At 35.2% G+C, this 20,830-nt stretch overlaps 1 protein-coding gene across 4 annotated transcripts in view; it reads right to left on the bottom strand.

Annotated features, from left to right (window-relative positions):
- Nucleotides 1-20,830, bottom strand: part of KHDRBS3 (KH RNA binding domain containing, signal transduction associated 3) — a 93,113-nt gene that overhangs the window by 17,630 nt on the left and 54,653 nt on the right. For 2 of the 4 annotated variants that reach the window (XR_011093259.1, XM_068672700.1), the window contains exons 6-8: nucleotides 18,531-18,641; nucleotides 16,933-17,125; nucleotides 5,145-5,227 (exon numbers count right to left, since the gene is read on the bottom strand). Coding sequence is in view for 3 of the 4 variants with exons in the window: in XM_068672700.1 (XP_068528801.1) it covers nucleotides 5,145-5,227; nucleotides 16,933-17,125; nucleotides 18,531-18,641 (387 nt within the window). In the remaining variant the exon portion in view is untranslated. The remainder of the gene's footprint in view (nucleotides 1-5,144; nucleotides 5,228-16,932; nucleotides 17,126-18,530; nucleotides 18,642-20,830) is intronic. The other 2 variants (XM_068672701.1, XM_068672702.1) reach the window with 2 other exon arrangements.

The following is a 20,830-nucleotide window of genomic DNA, read 5'->3' as shown; positions in this document are numbered from 1 at the left end:
AAACAGTGAGGAAAAGCCAGCAATTATTTTAAGTGCTAATCTTTCCCCTTTTGTATCGGTGTTTAAGATTAAATTCTTCTGCAACTGAGTGAAGGCAAGATCATCTCCAGACTGAAGATCTAAAGCAATTTTAAAATCATAAATGTTATAAATTAAACACCAAATGACTACATTACTACATGAGTGACTTACTATTTTTGTCCCTAAACAGACACAGACATATAGTTATACAAACTATTTATTTTATAGTAGAGACTGCTGATCTCCACTGTAGATAAAAATAATGAAGCTAGTCAAAAGCAATTTTTTCCCCAGGAAAATAAATAAATAAATAAATCCAGTTTTAAATGCTACCAGAAAAGCATAAGAAGTTATTTGAAGCTTCTGAGTGGCACACACAGACAGATGGGGTTCTCTAGATTGTTATTTTTTTTGTGCTACAGTAACAACGTTAGCCCTTCTCTCTTGATAGCAAACTTAAAAGCAAACAGTAAACCTTTAATGCTGTTGGAGAGGTAACAAACCCACCCCCTTTCTCCACAACCTTGTCACATAATCTGAATTTTAGTAACAAACCTCGTTCTCTGGCATGTTAACTCTCTGCAGCATCTGTCAATGCTATGAATGGTTGATCATAAGTACCTCTGTAGTCATCTCAATGCTATTAAGCAGATGGCAGCGCTAAATCCGAATGATGTAGTACATCTCCCTGGTGGACTTTGTTTCCATACACTACCATTATTCTACAATTCCTCAGTGATAAATCCTACGTATTCTAGAGAACATTAAACAGTGAACTGACAGCACCAATTGATTTATTAGCATCCGTTTCCCTTTGCCCTATTATTGTCTTCACAAACATTTGTGCAGATCATGTATGGGGCCACTAAGGGATGAAAACATGTTTACTCAATTTGTAACATATTTCAGAGATTTAGAATTAATAGATTTTTTTTTTCATATGGAAAAAATGTTTAAACTGATCTACCAATTAAAATTAAGACCCAATTAAATTCTGCTGTTTCCTCCACAATATTATTTTTGAATTTTCATAGCAGTAACATTGGTCCATTAAAATACCCATTACTTGCTGCAGTAAATCTAAGTCAAAGATTATGGTTCTAGACAGGTTTGGGAAGTCCTTTAAGGGTCAGCTGGGTCATGTAAGAAAGCATTCATGCAGGGATAAGGGGAGCTGCCAAATCTATGTGCATCTGACATATGTAAGTATCTGCACCAAGAATCACGTGGGGTATCACAGTGGTATCACACACTTGCAATTCACATTCTTCTGTAAGACCCCAAAACGATTTTGGTGTACAACTGCAAATATTAAATTACTACACACGTATATAGGCCAGATTTCCTGAAGGAATTACTGATGGCATAATGTGAAGCCTGCCCTGCATGACCGAGTAACTAATTCTAGTCTTGCTGCTTTCCTTACCTCAGCATTACGTATCTCCCATAAATGATCATAGCTTCTGACAGCTTTCAGTACACTATTAAGGTTAAAACTGTCCTGGCTGCTTGAAGTATTTGATTTTCAGAAGCTGAGAAATGTTTTGTTAAATTAATTTTAGATTATACATACATATATATATATATGTATATATATATTTATGAAGATACTGAACAGCCTCATTTATTAACCCTACTAGCTTGTACTGGCATAAATTTCAAGGATTCTCTAAAAAAAAAAACAAACACTAAGCATACAATTTAGTTGCATCTCTTCTAAAAATCTGTTAACCAGCCAAACTCTGCACAGCTCCGAGGGATATTTTTTAAAGGTTCTTTAACCATAAAACATAATTCTGATAAAAAAAAAACATCCCCAAGCACTACAATCTGGGGCTTTGTTACATGAACAAACAGCAGTGGATAAGAAAATGTTTTAAATGAAAACGACTTCTATGGGATTACAGGGCATTAAGATGGATGACAACTTGGAAAGAACTCTGATGTTTCTCTCCCTATTAGTGCTGTGACAGGTTTTAAGTAAGGCTTCACATTGTGCGTGACTTTTATATCCCTTCTTGTACTTGACAATGTCAAATAAAATGCCATTGAAATTTAAACACAAACGATTTGGTAGAAGCAAGCAGGTTACAGTCAGGAAGAACTGTTTGCAAATGCATGCAAATTCTCAGCTACCTTAATGCACACAGAAATACACAATATGCTGTTCTTCATATCTGAACACAGCACACCATCCTAGTCCATCTCAGATTTGGCCATTTCTGGAAAATACACTAAACATGTCATAACTGAAAACAGAATACAGAATACAGAATACAGGATAGTACTCCTGTGCTGTACTGAACGGTTGAATTTGGAGAACATATACTCGTGCACACAGACATCTCAAAAACATGCTGCCATGCAAAAAAAAACAGAGAGGTATTTTAATTATATTGTAATTTTCCATCTTTAACAAAGGAAGCTGTGAAATATATGAGATCTTTAAAAACAAAAGGAATATTTCAACTGTCTCCAGCGTATCCCACAGGAAAATACACTTGTAAACATCAACCAGGTTTGAAGAGGTGCATGAATAGGATTCAAATGCTGAAAATCTACTGCAAACAGAACAAACTCATCTTTTCAGTCTATTAGCTATTTCTCAACTTCCTTCACTAATACAAAATGTTTTTAATATCACAATCTTCTAGAGAAATTAGTATCAGAAGATATACTAAAAATACTATTACCCTTAAAAGATTATTTTCAACATTACAAATGAAAAGAAGAAATGTTGTTTATACACGCTTGTCACTAATGCATTTTAAACATATAAATGCCCTCTATACACAAGTCTTTTCTATCCATGCTTTATAATGAGGGTAAAATATCAAGAATGATATAAGGTTAAACTACGCAAATAATTCTATTTCCTGTAATTTCCTTCACAGAAAGAACATAGTAATACACCTAAATATGATAAGTATCTCTCAGTGGTTACAAAATGACATTTTGCAATATGGGCTACTATTTGATATTCAAATTAAAGCCAGGAATGCTGTTCTAGGTAGCTCAGATGGCTGTTTATAGTTATTACTTTTTGCCTGCCAATACAATCCTAAAATTATTTTTGCCAAGCCAGAAAACATGCCAGAGAATGAGTATCCATACCCCATTTGAAATATACAAGCAAGTGAATCATTTCTTGTTTTGTTTTACCATGTATCATTTAATAAGATTACGGTAAAAAATATGAATTATTATTCAAGAGATAATGCAATTGAAATCTACCCATATGTAATATTATGAAACTACAGGCAAAAGACAAAGTAAAGCAAACAATTTGTGAATCATCTCCTTCCAGACCACGCTGAGTTCAACATTCATATTGTATGTATGAATATTATACATATTCTTATGTATAATCATTAGCTCTTTACATGAGCAAATATATTTATTGGAAAACTTGCTTTTTGCTAATTTTAGTTCAAATGAAAAAACATTCTAGTGAAAGCCTGCTTAGCATGAAGAAGCAAATGCTAGTAATGTTTTCAGTTTGGGCTCAGTCAAATGACTTGGTAATGAAAGCTGACTGTTTGTGTGCAATAAACACTGTTACCAACACTAGAAGCAGTAAAACAGAATAGAATTACCAACATAAAAGTTGAGGACTATTTTGGTAATTTTCTTTTTGGAAAAAAAAAAAAAATCCATTACCAGCAGCTGGTCTCTAAATGCCTACAGAGCATCATATTTTGGAGGTCCTACACTGCTGGTGTCATGCCTTTTTTTTTTTTAAACCAATTTTCAGTACCTTGCAAGACTTTATAGGAATCAAGTATCATATGTACAAAAGTATTATTTTCCTTGTGTTAGATCTCAATAATAATGACATTGGAACTTTCCACTATGCTTTTTCACATTGAGTTGTTGGGCACAGGAAAATATTCATTTATACAATTAAATTTATGTTGGGTGTGTCAACACTATAGCTAAGCAGATGTCAAGTGCAAACAGCTTTGATCTCAACTTTGCTGTGAACAGTTCTGTAGTATTTCAGATACGGCTATGCTGTTCAAAGTAGTCTAAACATTCAGTGGAAGGTAAATGAATACTGCTCACAGTAACACAGTGTCAACTACATCTCTCCTTTCCTTCTGTGTTGTTGCCAGAGGGCATAGTTTGAAGCCCTAAGCACCCCAAATAACCAAAGCAATAACGTATAACTAGAGCATTTCCTAGCATTTTTTCAGCATTGCCTTGACCACTGTAAGTTTATTGCCATGTATTGTTTCAAGAAATTCTCAATGAGATTAGGAAATCTACTACTAATCAAACTATCAGCATGGGTCTAAGAAAAGAATAAGAAGAAATTCACTAAAAGGTGCACAAGAATTCCATTTCATTTTTCAAATGTGCCCACTAGAAATACCCCAAAATGGAGATGATCAGCCAAATTACTAAAAAATGTGTCATATTTGTTACAACTTGATACAAGTAGTTTGTACATCACAGCTTGTATTGTTTTTTTCCAGCACTGGGAACTAGGACACAATAGTTTTCCTTGCAATTCATGGAACTATAAAATAGTTTCTTTAAGAAAGTGAAATTGTAAGTAAATAAATCAGAAGTGCTTAAAATACTGTTGATTATGTAAAGGGAGGAAAGGGACACAAATTAACATGAGATTTAAATTGTTCATAAACACAATTCCACAGAAGCATATACTTTTATTTTTTGCTTGCCTATTTTTTTAACATAGCAACACCAAATAAATGTAAAATACTGCAGTATAATCAGGTTTGAAAAGTGAAAAAAAAATCAGCTGTGTTTCAGCTGATTTACTACCTTTTGTAGAGTTCCCACACCTTATAAAATGTTTTGAACATCAATTCAAAAGTAATATTCAATTTTCCTGAATTTGTTGAACAGCCTAACACATTGATTTGTGATTTGGCGTCATGGAAATTCTTTGTCTCATATCATTGTTTCTTTTCAACCATTAAGTAACTTGACTTTTTTACTTCTGCACTACTAGAGACAAAACACTGGTGGTTATTTCTAATAAGCCTTTTATAATATTTTTCCTGTCTAAAGTGAGTCTGAGAACGTAATTAAGTAAAATTAACTTTCCAACTGTACAACAGTTCATCTGTAGTTACTGCAGATCTTGGACTTACCTCTGTGCTTGAGTACTATAGCTGTTGTCATAGGAATCATAGCTTTGCTCATCATAAGCAGTTCCATAACCATCATCATACTCCTGAAAGGATAAAAAATATAGGTAATATTAACCCTGAGCATACTCTAGAAACAAAGTAGCAACTTAGTTCTAAATATAAAAGACAATACTGTCCGGAAATGGATATATGACCTATATACACCCTGAAGTGGCAAAATCTCGATACTAAGAGACTAATTCCACACAAATCTAAGATTGTATAATAAGTTTGGAAGTATCTTGAGCTACTGGCAGCAATGTGCTTCAAAACAGATATTTTAGTTAACAATACTGGCTTGTGCAGAGAAAACTACAAATACTTCATGTCTCCACATCTTTGAATTTGAGGTATGTCAGCTACTGACCTTCAAGAAAGTTCAGGGAAGCACTTCAGTTAGGAACCAAAACATCTAAATAAAAGATTGTGAACTGCTTCATGCTGCTGACTCTTAATTCTGGACACTAAATTCAGTATTCCTATGTAGACTACAGATGGGAAAGAAAAATTCCCTAGAGATAACACTAGTAAGAACCACCACTTTACCTTAAATGCTCTCTGTACACTCTTCACCCTGTAGGAGTTTAGTAACCATTATTTAAGACATTAAATTAATGACTCTAATAGTGTTTCTCTTGAAGTATTTAAGAATTTGGTTGAAGTATACACCACAATACTGCTCTTCCCAAAATAGCGCAGCATTTAAATACTAATGTTATCAAACCGTGTTAGCTCCAGCCACAAGCCATACAGAAGTTTAATATAAAAACAGGTGACAATGATGCTGTGCTTTCATAGAAACATGGAATGTACAAATGTAAAGAACTGTCACTAATTTACTGTTGGATCAACAATAAACTTAACTGAACTAAGCTGATGTTGAGTAAAAATGGCATCGCCTTTGTATTGATCCCTGACATGGGAGATTTAGGAAATCCTATGCAAATATCCCAAAGGCCTCAATGAATAATTAGAGTTATCTTCTCCAGTTTCACCAAATGAAAATAACTCTAATTAGAAGGCACTTTGAAAACATAAGGACCCAGAGAAACCAAAATCAGGCAATGTCACATAAATGTTTTTTTCTGAATAAGTGTGTATCAATCCTGGCAATATAAGAATAAAGTCTTATGAAAGAACAATCTCTCTCCTAGGAAAAGAACCCTTTTCAAGAAATTTTCAGTGAGGACTGATAATAATAAAAACTACTGCTTGTGTCAGTTAGGTGGGGCTTGTCCTACCCTAGTAGAAAACTCCTTCAATAATTTGCATCTGATGGCTTGCTCAGAAGGAAAGCTTTCTACAGCAGAAATTCCAACGACATCCTCAAAACAAACAGGAAGCTGAGAGATTTTCTAATATTTTCATGTCATTTGAAATTGCTTATATGGAAAAGCAAGCAAGCAGCCCACCAGGACTGTTCCGCCACTGCTAGCTCAGTGACTATGATTGCTTCCCAGCAATGATTACAGAAGGGTGTTCATGAATATTTGCAGGCACAAGGGAGTGACAGCCTATTCATAGGCCTGGAAAAGGGAACAAAGATTCTTCCAATTGTATGTCGCAAAGAGATGCACGGATAAACGGTACCACTCAAAAAAGGAAATTCATTGTTTGCTCTTTCAATAATTCATTGTCCTGAAACTAAAAGCTAAAATAGAGTCTTAGCATTTTCTTTGCCCATCTGATACAGATATGGATTTTCCTTGATGAGCCACACACTAAACCCACAAAACCATTCCCTCCTGGCAGTTATTATGAACAAGCACTTTATTACTTCTTGATGCAATGCACAGACATCTGTTAACAATACAGACATTGATCAGCAGCAGAAGCTGTCTGAGCCAATGTATTTGCTCTGTTCCAGAGCATTTACATGACATTTGGTCTCCTCTCATAGAATCTGCTAACTGTGAACGAGCCATCCCTAGCTCCCCAATCTCCAGTGGTATATGCACATCAGTGACAACAAATCGAAGCAGAGGACTGAAATTAACCTTTTAACATTTTAGGAGAACTCTGGCCCTAAGGAATTCATGGAGAATTCTTAAGCAATCAGTCCTATTCTTCACATTATACCAACAACTTCAAAAAAGGAAAAGAAAAAAAAAAAGAGGAAAAAAAGAGGAAGGGGAAAAGAGACTAGCCTGAAGCTATGGTTTATCTATGACTTCTTGCAGACAAAAGAGCAAAGTTAACTTGAAATAGGAAAAGCATTATCAGGCTAACAAAATGCCCAGCAGAATGAAAGTACTATTCTGTGAAGGCCAATGCTTTCTTTCAGTCTTGTGTGTATGTAGCTAGCTTTCTCTTCCAGAAAACTTTTGCTTGGAACTCACTATTACTCACCATTGTGTGTGTTAATTTCTAAAGTAGAGAATTTATTAAATTTTGCATTATTGTTTTGCTGAAGGTGACTCTAAGCTTTAAATGGAAAGATAACTGGTTTCCATTTTTCATATACACTTAAGCCTGGCACTTAAGCATTAAGATCAACCTGTGGTGTTGCAATTACCATAATCTGCTTAAATAGATCCATTCTTCCTTTTTATTGCTGTATTTACATTTATAAAATCACAGATATACATTAAAAACATAATAAACTTCCCGTGCTACATGATACTAAAATGGACTATGTTTAAAGAGCAGTTAATGATGTTTTGTTAAGAGAGAAAAGATTCAATTTAATTTATTTACTGTGCACTACTCCCTTGAAACAGCAAGGAGGCAGGGGCAGACAAATTATGCTTCAGAGCTTTCCCTGAACTAGATCTGACATCGTATTTTCTGTCAGTCACGCTGCATTTGAAAACTTTTGCTTTTGGGAGGTTATTATTAAGGCTAGTCAAGACAGAGTATTTTCAGTTTTTAATTAAAACCACACTATTTTTTGTTTCTGAAATAGACCTCTTGTGGATTCAATAAATCATAGAATCATAGAATATCCTGAGTCAGAAGCAACCCACAAGGATCATCCAAGACCAACTTCTGGCTCCACACAGGACCACCCTAAATCAGACCACATGTCTGAGAGCATTGTACAAATCTTTCTTGAACTCCAGCTGGCAGGCTTGGTGCTGTGACCACTTTCCTGACAGAGTTTTATTTAACCTTCGTTAGTACCTATACAAAATGTTCTCAGCAATCTCACTATATGTTTCAGTACTATAATACATCATGCAAACCTAAATAAAAGCAATTTTTACATATATATAATGAAAAGGGAGAGAACTTTAGTATAGGATATCTGTGTATATTTTAGTATGTCATATTCACTGCTTGCCAGTGAATATGAGTGAAGCCATATTTCTTCTCCAAAAAACAAAAGCCCAACAAAATCATGTTTTTAGCCCATGAATGGGAGCACTTTCTATCATTCACTATTCTACTTCTCAGGACAACTTAGAAAACTAACTCTCATCAGAATTAGTCTGAAGAAAAGGCAGCAAATGTGCTGTACGGTTTATGATTGATTACAATACAAAAATGTAGAAAAAATACTGATCTGAAAATGCTATAGTCATCTTAAAACTGCAGGTACTTTCCACAGGGCACTTGAAATACCAAGCAGGAAGACATCAAGAGGCAATGGCCTGACTTATGTACTTTATGATCTTAAGATTTTTTTTCCAAAGGAAACGAACGGCTAGAATTACAAGAGAGATCTTCTGAAAAAGGAAAAAAAAAAAAAAAGAAAAGAAACTGTTCTGCAAAATCTTTAACCTTGTTAAAAATTCCACTATTAAGCCAGCATCACGTTTCCTCTTCAAGAGGGCTTTTGCCTGCAGTTGTCTTAATGATAGCACCTGCGGTTGATGTAAATCCAAAGGGTGAAGAACAGCATTTGGTAGCTGGAATTGTTTGGTGCAAAGTGCAGACATTTTTCATGGACAGAACCAAAGGCAATACATAAATATGCATCCTCAAAGTATATTAAACGGTAAGTTACAATCACAGGTCAAATGATGATAAAACCAATGAAAGCAATCTTTACCAAAACCTCTGCAGTGCCCGACATACTCTAAATCAAGCTAAGTCTTGCTCATCTGTATTTCTTTCTAATGATTAAGTACTTTGAACATACCCTTGTTCATGGGGAATAGGAAATGGTGGCTTTAAATTATAATCTGCTGGCAGTGACAGTGACAGACTAGTGTTTGGCCCCCCTTTAGGTGAAATTAACAATGTTTCAAAGAGAACAAGACAGAGAAGCAGGAAAAAGAGGGGGTAGGAAGTTCATTTTAGCAAAAAGGCCATTTGCAGTGCTGGAAAAAAAATCATCAAATCAATAAGAAATCATTTTCCCTGCTCTGCCCCACTACGGAAATACATCCAAGGGAAAAAAAATAATTAAGGCTGTTATCACTATAACTAAAAGGTTGTTGTTTCTTTTCCTCATCATTCTCTGAAATTAATACTTACACCAGTACTTCATCACCAAATACTGGTGGAACTTTGTCTTTTCAGATAAAAACGATCACGCTCAAAAAAATACAGTGCTTAGAAATTAACTTGAAGGAGAAAGCACAAGAGAAAACATCAGCATAAGGCAGTAAAGAATTTTTTCAGCAAATTAGAATTGTAAAAGGAAGGAACAGACATTTTGTTGTGTGAAAATAACATCTCCCCATCACTTAAACAACAGGGAATATGGGGCAATCAAAACAAATATGGGCAGCTACTTCCATCTTAAGTCTGAATGCTAACATTAAGGACATTTGCAGCAAACATGTACAGACTGTAAGCTTTTAGTTTGTACATTTTCATCTGTTTTCATCTAGAAGGAGACCAGAGCATATTCAACCAGAACAAATAAGGTACAAATAAGGTATTTCTGAAATGGGAGAGATGTACCAGTGGATTATGTTTTGTGCACTTAAAAAAAAAAAAGAAAAAAAAAGTTGCTAATGAATATAGGCAGCAGCATTTAAACCAAGTGACTATCAAAGTGACTATCATGCCAAAACAGTTCCCTTTCCCTGTATACAGTGGCGAGGGCCAGAGTAAGAATCCCAAGGAGAACTAGGGCCTATGCAATAACATCAAGTCACAACATGGCCCCAGTTCAGATTAGCTGCTTGAATTCTGAAATAATTCAAGAAATATTTTATATACACAATATAGGTTATGTTTCAACTTCAAGATAATCAGGCATGAAAACTTTACAGCTTTTCCTCCAAAAAAAAATCCACTGTTTCCACAGCTAAAATGTCTGATTGAAAGATTTTCCACTGTCTCTTCAGCACATCTTGAAAACCCCAAAAGCAAAGGTAAACATAAAAGAGAAAGAAACAATGAATTGAGGGTCTTAATACCTTTAAAACTCTTTTTTTATTTTTTTTTCACATTTCTTTTTTTTTCTTGACCTATTTAGCATGAAACAGAACATTGCAATTAAAAAAAAAAAAAAAGACAACGTTCTGATGCTTTGAACTTCCTTTTTAAAAGCCTTACCAGAATTTACACTGACTTTAAGCACTTTTGTAAAACAAAAACTCAGTGAACGCGTTGCTTTAAAAAAAAAAGTGTAAACCACAACATTATCCACAGAAGGGAACAGAGACAGAAAGGACAAAAAGATCATTATGTAGTTCCTAGAGAATGAAGCTTCTCCAAACCCTTTTCCAGGAATCAGACAAAGCTTCACACTCAACTACACAAACAAGAATATTTGAAATTAATTTGAATAAAGCTATTGCAAGTTTTTAGGAAAGTATCAATATGCAGAATATCAAGGTAAATTTAAACATGGTGCAACTATTGCAAAGTGAGAATAAGATTATACCGGAAATCAACGAAGGTAGGATTTAAACTCTTTTCCATGTCTTATGTCCTCCGGACTAACCCTTATTTTGCCTAATATTTTGCTCCCCATTCCATGAGACATTCACTTGTAAATAAAGAACTTGTTTTACATTTTTCATATGGTATGCAAAGATTTTGTTCTTTTTTTTTTCCCCTACAGATCTTTCCTTTTCAACCAGGAACAGTAAGTGAGCAAATGAATGTTAATGAGAAAAAGCAGTCTAGTTTACAAACAGTTTACCTTGCAAAATCAACAGGAACACTGCTCCAAGAAATTGCTCCCACAGTATATTTTTTGTAATCCTTACTCTGTTTTTCGAAATCTTCTAAACTAAATATGATCTCAGTGAGGAGATGCAGGAAGAATAAATACAAATCAGAATGCTGTGTTGAAAGGGTTAACTCCTGAACTATCAACTCTTATAGACTCCATACAGCCCTCAGACACCTGGGAACTGATAGCAAGAGACCCAGTAGGGACTGAGGCCAACTCACTTAACAAGATGAGTGGTAACACTGAAGGTATGAAAAGTACACTGATTGTGGCATCAATCCTGTCAGTGTTCAAGATGCATTTAGACAATGCACTTAGATTTAACTCTCAGATTAGATTTTAACTCTCAGATTGGCCTGTGTGAAGCCAGGAGATGGACTTGATGATCCTCCTAGGTCCTTTCCAATTCAGGATGTTCTATGGTTCTACATTTGTGGTAAACAGTTCTTTAGGAATTGAAGTATTTCCCCTCCACTCAGAGTCCATAGTCCTAAATGCATCTATTGCATTTGGTATTTTCCTCACACAAAGGAAATGGACTTTGTATTACAACCAATACTCAGCATCTGCAGAATTAAAACTGAATGTTCAACATCAAGCCTGGGAGAATTTGAACGAACTTTCTAAGAGGATGTGCTAAACAACAGGCTGTAGGTTACTCAGTTGAATGTGCTTTCACCTGTAAAAAGTAAGACTTTGCATTCATTCCTTCATTAATTGATTCATGCACATTTTATATTAATCACCAGCTTGCGAAATGAAGTCTAGACTTCATCCAGACACACACTACTTGTAAACAAACCAACCTCACCCCTTCCTTCCCTTTAAGCTTCGCACAACGTTCTAAGAATTCCTTCCAAAACAGAAAGGATGGAAACCACAGCTCCTGACCCTGAGAATGCCAGGACAGCCATTAGCCTGGTGGTTAGCACATGCTCTCCAAAGAGAACTGAAGGAATGTGAATACCTCTAACAATAGTCTAAACCAAGGGCCTTCCAATTCTGGAGAGATTCCAATACAACATCCTATCTGATTATTTTTTGGGTAGGATATTGTTATCCAGCATGTTACAATAATGTCTTTGAATGTTCCCCATTTCTCATATGGAATAGAATGAGCATAGTCTCATACCACTGTAGTACATATATCTTATAGTATATGTAGTGTAAGTATAGTCTTTTGGAATAGACTTAGTAGGAGAATTACAATCTTAAATCTGAATTAAGTCTGAAAACATTGCTTTGTCTACCAGTAAAAACACGGTATCTCTGTAAATATCCACAAATGTATGCTTCGGGAACTATAAACTTAGAAACTTAAGAATCTCTAAGATTTAGGATCTTACAGAATCAAATGATAACTAAGCAGAGATTTTGAAGTTTAGATCTTGAAGTTTGTTATCAGTATCTGTTCTATTCCAACTGCTTTGTTCATCCTTTGAAGAAGCCTGTATCTTCAAATTAAAAAATATTGACATGTAATTTTAAATTGTTCATAATGTTCTTTCTCAAGTTACAATTTACCTAACATTAGGACGGCTCCCTATGTCTCTTACTGTTTGACGTTCCATCATAATTCAATTTTCTATTACAGAAAGCAATCTCATTGAAGTACTCTAATTGAAACACTGCTAGACATTATGTACGTGGTCACTGCTTTAGGTAACCCTTGCCCGGACACAAGAAAACAACAATAAACATCCAGAAACAGAACTAAAGATCCACTTCACACTCACACACACTAGGAGGAACGTTTAGAACTGATTGCTTTCTGAAGTACTGCTGAAGCAAATCTTGACCATAACTTGCTCAATCGTAATCGTTATTTTTCAGTTCCACACTGCCACAAGAATTCATTTTACTTTAAACAATCTACATTAAAAGCCCAGTCCTTAATGCCTAACATTTGATTATCAACTCAGATAAATCTCCCATTTCATTTAAAACATATAAGCAGTCAAAATAGGACTCGGCATGGCATCATAACAAATATGTTCCCACAGAGTACAGAATTCAAATATTTAGAGAATATTTGAAAAATACTTCTGTAAAACACGAGCAGGAGTGAATAAAAATCTAATCTTAAAAGGCTTCAGTCCCATTGCTGTGTTACTGATTTAGAAAAAAGCCCCAAAGGTTTAAAGCTGGTAGAGATGACAAGAAGAAGAAGCAAAAAGCATAAACTGTTACTAGACAGTAATTGAGATTGAACAGTTACGTTCTAACCTCTGTTTACCTGAATATCGATTAAGGAGTCAACACTAAAAAAAGAAGTAGTGAATTGCTAACATACTGTTATATATTTCTTGCTTATTGAAAATTATGGAAAGGATTAAAATCTCCAGGTAGTAGTTAAATACAATTTCTGTTCCTTATCTTAATGGAATAAATTGTCAGTTTAAAAACACATGAAAAATATTTTGACTTTTATCTGTTGCACATGTTTGGTTCAGTAAATATAGAAACAGTCTCATAATTAAGAGAACAGCGTCCCTGAGACTGCCTGTAAGTGCTTCAATAAATCTATCAACTCGTATGTTTTCCCTTATCCAAGTATTATAAAAATAATCCTGGCCATGCTTCCATCTCATACTAGGCTTTTTCCTGACCCAAGCAGTTGAAGATGCAAAAATGGGAGGCGTATTAGCCGTTGGAGCAAGTTTATCACACCAGAGCAGTGAGGTTAGAAAAGTGATAATAAAGCTGTCTGGCTGAAGATGCTGGGATTTTTCCTACAGTCCAAACTGAAGCTACAGCTATTTAAAAAAAAATAAAAATCTTAACAGGAAACAAAAAGGAACTGTGGTTTAGTAGCTTCAAAAACTTTATCATGGTACTAGCAATAATGTAAAGTCCAGAGAAATGGGTTGTGGGACTCAATGAGATGTGTAAGTGAGACATGCAGAAGTGGAGTGGGAAAACTAGGCATACTGAACTGGAAAAATGTGCAGGTACTGCTCCTAGTCCAGTATGTTGTGTGACTTCAGCAGGAAAGGCCACATCAAGCATCCAGAGTCAGCATTAAAGACATTTAAGAAAGCTGATTGATGGACGGATACAGTCTACCTCTGTGTAGAACCTTCTGTAACAGTTACGTTCTGGACAACTTCCTTATGGGCTCCAAACATGGGACAGAAATGATCACCTATTTCTGTTGATCATTTTGTTAAAATGATCCTTGTTAAAATGCATTTACATCCAAATAAATTATTTTTTGCTTCTGGAACGATTTTCCCAATGTAAGACTCTTTCTTCAGAATTAACCCTTCTGTTTTTTTCAGACTACAGTAACTATCTTCCATTTTGGTGTTTTTTAAAGTAACATCTTAAAAAAAAAGGGGGGGGGTGGCGAGGGGAGCATGTTAGGCAGTAGGCAGAACTGAGTAAATTACTCTTAGATGTTAAAGATTCATTGGTCTGACAGATGTTCAGGACTACAGAAAGAGGTTGCCAAAGGGAGTGACTGAAAGCGGAAGCTGTTTATGTGAGTTAATAATGGCCTCATTTTCTGTCACATCATGTACATAACAGTATGTCAGAGGAAAAGGGCAAGATTTTATGTATGCAAGTCCTGCATCATCTTAGATTACGAAATTACAGAAGCAAGTGGTTGAAGGCTTACATCCAGAATACAGTTTGCTTCTTTCTAAACTTGCATATTTGCACACTATTTTAACAAGCACAAAGTAGAGGCTTGTAAGCCTGTATGAATGAAAACCGTCATGGACCCTCACAGACATTCCAGTGTTCAATGGAAAAGTTTGAAATGCTGCTCTGTAACTTCTCCAGATATCCTGGTCTCTGTAGCTCAGAAACTATATGCCACAGATGCTGCTTAAAATAACATGTTACAATACCTCCAGTATGAGTGATGTTGTCACTCTGTCGACAATTCAGCAAATTGTGACACTTTACCATCCTTGGATATTGAGTTTGCAAAACAGCACTTCATACTTAGACATAGGCAACCAGCAATTAGTAAGCAAGGACAGAAATATTACTAATGACTCTCACCATGTTACCTAAACCAATAAAATATACAGTTTGGGCACTTAGATTGTATCCTACAATTGGGCATGTGGAAACAGTATCAAGCTTTAACACCTAACGTATAATACCCTAATGGTTCATGTCCTAAAAAGAGTTTTCTAACAAAGCTCACAAAGACACAAAATATGGTAATTTTAAAATGGACCAGTTTTCACAGTTTCGTCTTTTCAATTGCAGTGTAACATATTTATCCTGATTCAGATATCTTGTTTGGAAGATAAGTGATCCAGTTGTAGAGAATATTCATTTTAGCAGTTTTATAGCGTAGCACTTTTTTTCATTATAGTGGGTGTTTTCTAATCATTCTCTCAGGACAGAAGCCTACATCAGGATACAGATTCAAGATGCTATTGGTTACATCCATACCATACACTTTTTTGCATATATGCTACAAATAGGTATTTATAAATATGAAATTACTCAGGTTTACTTTCTACCACATCACTATCCATTCCACTGCCTATGCTGTGGAAAAAGACTGGATTGATTTGAAAGAACTACCAGGGTTAATTGCTTTTGAACAGTCAAGCCAGGTATAGCCAAGCAGCATTTAAACATGCTGTTCAACTATGAATTCTCATAATGTTAAGAAACTACATTAGATTCTCCTTTATTGTTCAGGTATGTACAAAAATGTTCATGCTAATGACATTTAACTTGTATCTCCATAAAGGAATGTTACGTAGAACTTTAGGTTTCTGATCAAATGGACAACGGTTAAGATTTGATTTGGAGCTTTTGTGGGGGGAAAATGTGGTAAGTTGGGAGGAAGAAGATAGATAGAAGAAAGGTTTTGACATAAAATAAGACTTCTGAATAGGAAAAACTTTTTCTGGAACTCATGAGCTCCTCTTTTGCTAGTCTGAATAAAAAGATACATAGTTTGGACAACAGATCTAGCTCTAAAAAGGACAAACATAGCTTTAAGATATACAAAAACATCAAAAGCTTTATCCTTGAAAACGTTTTCTGTAACACAATCCATTTTTATGACTATAGTTTTGATTTCATAAGCTTCTTTATTCTACTGCTCCATAAGTTCAGAATTTATTAAATTCATACAATTCATACAATTCATAACTGTCTGTAATTTTCAGTCAGACAAAATATTTTGATATGTTTAATTTTTACTGCAGTGAACTCAAGACAAAAATGTAAGGCTTATTGAGATGCACTGTACAATTGTTAAAAATCTTTGGATCAATTCTGAAGCTTTCATAAAAGTATTTTAATTGTCTAATCATTGAACTGCAGTATGACTATAAATATGGCTCTAGGCTAAAGAGTAGAACATTATTCTCAGTTCAGAATTAAAGGTCTACTGACAGTGAGATTTTTCAGATTTTTAAAGCAGAAACCTAATATGCTTAAGAGCTACATAAATATTTTGCCAAATACACTGCAAATGTCTTTATGATAGCACATACAACCTGAAGTGATACGAAACAGTTCAAGTCTAAGAAAGTAATGAGATTAGCACGTTCTCCATAAATTCTCAGAGCAAGACTTAATTAGGTACTAATTAAAGAAATTCTGCTGAGTTCTGAAGTGATAGTTAGGCTCATCCCTCCAAAAATCAATACGCTTCATTTCAACAGTTCTGAAAACAGCTCAACTTACATATTCACCATAAGTCTCCTGTGCTGGAGGTGGTGGAAGGGGCCGGTAGCCTGCAGGTGGAGGTACTCCTCTTGCTCTGGGTGCTAGAAGTCCACGGCTACGACTGACTGGTCCTCTACTGGGAGGCACTCCTCTGGGCGCTGGTGCACCTCTTGGTACTCCTGCTGGTGGCGGAGGCACTCCTCCACGACCCCTGTGAATACATGGATCACTTATTAAATAACAACCCCCCTGGTATCCCTTTCAACAGCTCCCTCCCTCACATATGACAGTTTTGCTCTGCTACAGCCAGACAAAAACCCTACGAAAGAGCAATTTTAGTTTGGCATTTTTATTTGTGTTTGAATCCAATTATACACATTAAGCCATAAACACTGAAAGATAAAAATGAGACGTATGATTCACTGATGAACTTCTTACTAGCTTCAGCCATTCTTTTTTGCTGGTTGTATACACAGAGACACCCAAATCAATTTGCTGGAATCAATCATCTTCACTACAATTTGATTTATAGTATGTGAAATCACAATCATAGAATATCATGTTAATTTGAACCTGTGAGGACACATAATACTCAAATCCTGCACAGAGGAATCAGCTGCAACTCCCTTCTGATCCTGAGCAAGCTCCTAAATGCAATCCAAAGATCATGTTGCACATAAGAGATTGAACAGGTCAGAATAAATAATTAAATTTTCCTTTTTTTTTTTTTTCTAAAGATGAGGTTTCCAGCTGTTGCAGGAAACATTCAAACACGTAATAAATGTGCAGGGTGATTAATTGGACATAACCTCATGTTCTATATGTATTTAAAGACATGAAATAGCAGTATATACATAGATTTTTTTAAATTTCTAAAAGAATAATAAAGGTTAATCTGTAACCCATTAATTTGAACACTTAATATATGGATGTAAAAATCTGAAACCTAAACAAGGACAGTTTTCAAAAATATTTGATCCATTTACAGGTAGAGTTCCCTCCTGCCTCCCTATAGTAAAGGGAGAGACTTACAGGCATAACTTCTGTGAAGCTTACATCAATTATCCACTTTTAAACAGGATGTCTAAAATATTGCTAATAGACATCTCCTTTTTAAAGGAGTCCATTTTCCCCCACTGAATATAACTGAGTTTAAATGACTGCTCTGTAGGCATATAGACTTGCTTTGAGGAAGTCATACCATTAGTCTAATGTAGCAGTTAATAGAAGAAAATGAACAAGCACAAATTCTTCACAACCTTCTCTACATATCAAGCCGTCATCTAAATAATTTCCGATGTAGTAGCTGAGTAAAAATATTCTGTCCTGATTTCAGTAGAAATTTCCAACTCAACCAATAGTACAGAATAAGACCCAAATCTCTTGATATCTCTTACTTCAACTGTCATATATTTTTATTAACTTATCAGAAAAAATATAATAAATTTAGCAGAGATTATTAGTATCTGAAAAAGTGCACCAGTGATGAAAGAATGCAGAAATGTAAATACCGGCTACAATCAGTATCTAATTGCTTCTAATTACTGATCAAAACACAGTCACAAAGTATTTTAAACAAGCCTAGAGAGTAAGTGATTTAAAACTGTGCTTATTACTTGGTTTTGGCTAATCTGTAGAATGCCTCCTCAGGACAGGGTACCAGCTGCTTATTTGACTTCATTGTAGTGGGGGCAGGGGTGAGCAGAGATGTTCCCAGACACAGCCTGCTGAAGTAATATAAAGAAATAGCAAATGTGACACTTTCCAAGTGAAGCCAAAGAAAGGGAAATGAGGCTATTGGCATAGACAATAGTCAATACCAAGTTAAAAAAAAAAAAATCAGTAAAAAGACTCAAGAATCACAAGCCGTAATTTTCTCCATGGCATCCTTTAGCTAGGGTACAAGTGAAAGCAGCAGGAAATTGGACATGCTGAAAAACATGGAAAAACGTTTGAGGGAGGAAAACCATTTTTTGAGCCAGCTTAGGTTTACTCTTGAAGAGGTATTATAACATCAGATACACGGGATGAAAAGGTTTTTTCTGCATTTCAAAAAAGTTAATAGGATTGGTGCGGTGACGGTTGGAAACCATGCTTCTGCTGTCTTAGGAGACCATTTATATACATTTTTCTTCAGGAGTTCTTAAAGGAAGCACAAACAACCTGAGAAGCCTAGTACTGTGTTACACCACTCGTATGATTACTGCACCATGCTGCAGGAGACTACAGAACGGTGCAGAGACAAGAAAGACAAAAACAGGAGAGTTCAGTTAACACCATGCAGATGGAGCCAATGTCATATCATGGTGTGATAGTAAGATATAATTTTTAGAAACTAAAGAAGGTATCAAGGAACTAATGTTTGGCTGGCAGAAGCAACAAACAGAAACTGACTCATAGTATTGAGAACCACTTGAATGGGAACCTTTGTGTACCTTCACAAAAAAACAACACAGTTCTGGTATTGCATAATTTGGAAAATTAATTATTTTGAAAAATTAATTTATATTAGAATATAAATTATGTTTTAGAAGATTCATTTAAGAGTAAAATGTGTATATGCAGTATGGGAAGACATTCAAGAACATCCCAAGGGAAGTCACACCAAATACACGACTCAAAAAAAAAAAAATCAAGATAAATGAGAGAAGGCAAAAGGAGCTCAGTAAAACTATGACAGCAGGGCAGGAGGTATTTAATCAAGTATAACTTAAAAAGCTGAACCCATCTTTGAACTTGAGGGACAAACACAAATAAAATAAGTTTGAAATGCTCACAAAAGCAGGTCAGATAATTTAAGGCATTTGTAAAAAGCCTAAAACAGCTAGAAATCTTTCAAACACCCTGAAATCAGGAAGGTTGAAGAGTCTGAAGGCCAAAACAACAGTAAATAATGCTAAGGTATGTATGTATCTATCTATCTATATATTTATTTAATTATTTATTTTTTGCTATACAATCAGAAAGGATTGGACAGGGTTCTCATGCTACAACCTTTTTTTATTGGGAATGCATGGGATGGTGTGGCCAGCTGACTTAGAAACAAGTTACAGAACAAAAAGAACAAGTAAAAGTAATTGTACTATCTCTTTATAAAATGTAGTATGAATTCAGATGCCTAGCTCTTAAATCTGGAGCTGAATGCCAAACTGAATGTCAAGGAAAGGAAAGGAAAATATCAAATAAAATTCAAAGCAGAAAATTGGAGGAGGGTGCAGGTAGGAGTGTGTGTGTGTATTCTAACATTAGACAAAGTAATAGGTTCTGAGCTATTTCTACGCACAGAACATTCATAATTAAGATTGGTCCAGTATTCAGGACAAAAAAAAAATAGAAAATAAAAAAGAGAATAAATAGAGCTGTAATACTACTATGTATATTTATGATTCTGTTTTCTCATTTTTAAAGGGCATAAAAACTGGAAGAACATCAGAAACTATGATAACCAGCAGTATAGAACAACCTTTATATAAGAAACAATTAAGTAGATTAAGGCACTTCAGGCTACAAAGGAAAACTGAGGACAACATACTTTGATAAAATATAACAAAAACATCAATGCAGTGGAAAAGATATAAAAGGAATTATTCACCTGTCATTCCCTATGTAAGAAACAGAGCATATCAAGTAGGAGAAATGAAATATTGCCTTAAGGTCTCAGCCACTATGACTGATCCTACAAAATGTTATTACAGAATCGTGGATTTTGGAAGGTACCCTTCTGGAGGTCATCTTGCCCAGTCCCCCTCCTCAAGCAGGAGCCACCTGAGATAGAGTCAGCTGCATAGGACCATGTCCAGACAGCTTTTAAGGATCTCCAAGAAGGGAGACTTCACGATCTCATTAGTGTTAGGGACCTTAGCCTTTTTTTGCGTGTGTGTCACTCTGTTCCATTCAGCAGTGGGGCCACATTTTC

This window comes from Anas acuta, chromosome 2 (genome assembly GCF_963932015.1).
Source record: "Anas acuta chromosome 2, bAnaAcu1.1, whole genome shotgun sequence".
NCBI lineage: Eukaryota > Metazoa > Chordata > Aves > Anseriformes > Anatidae > Anas > Anas acuta.
This window is presented reverse-complemented; position numbering and strand designations above follow the sequence as displayed.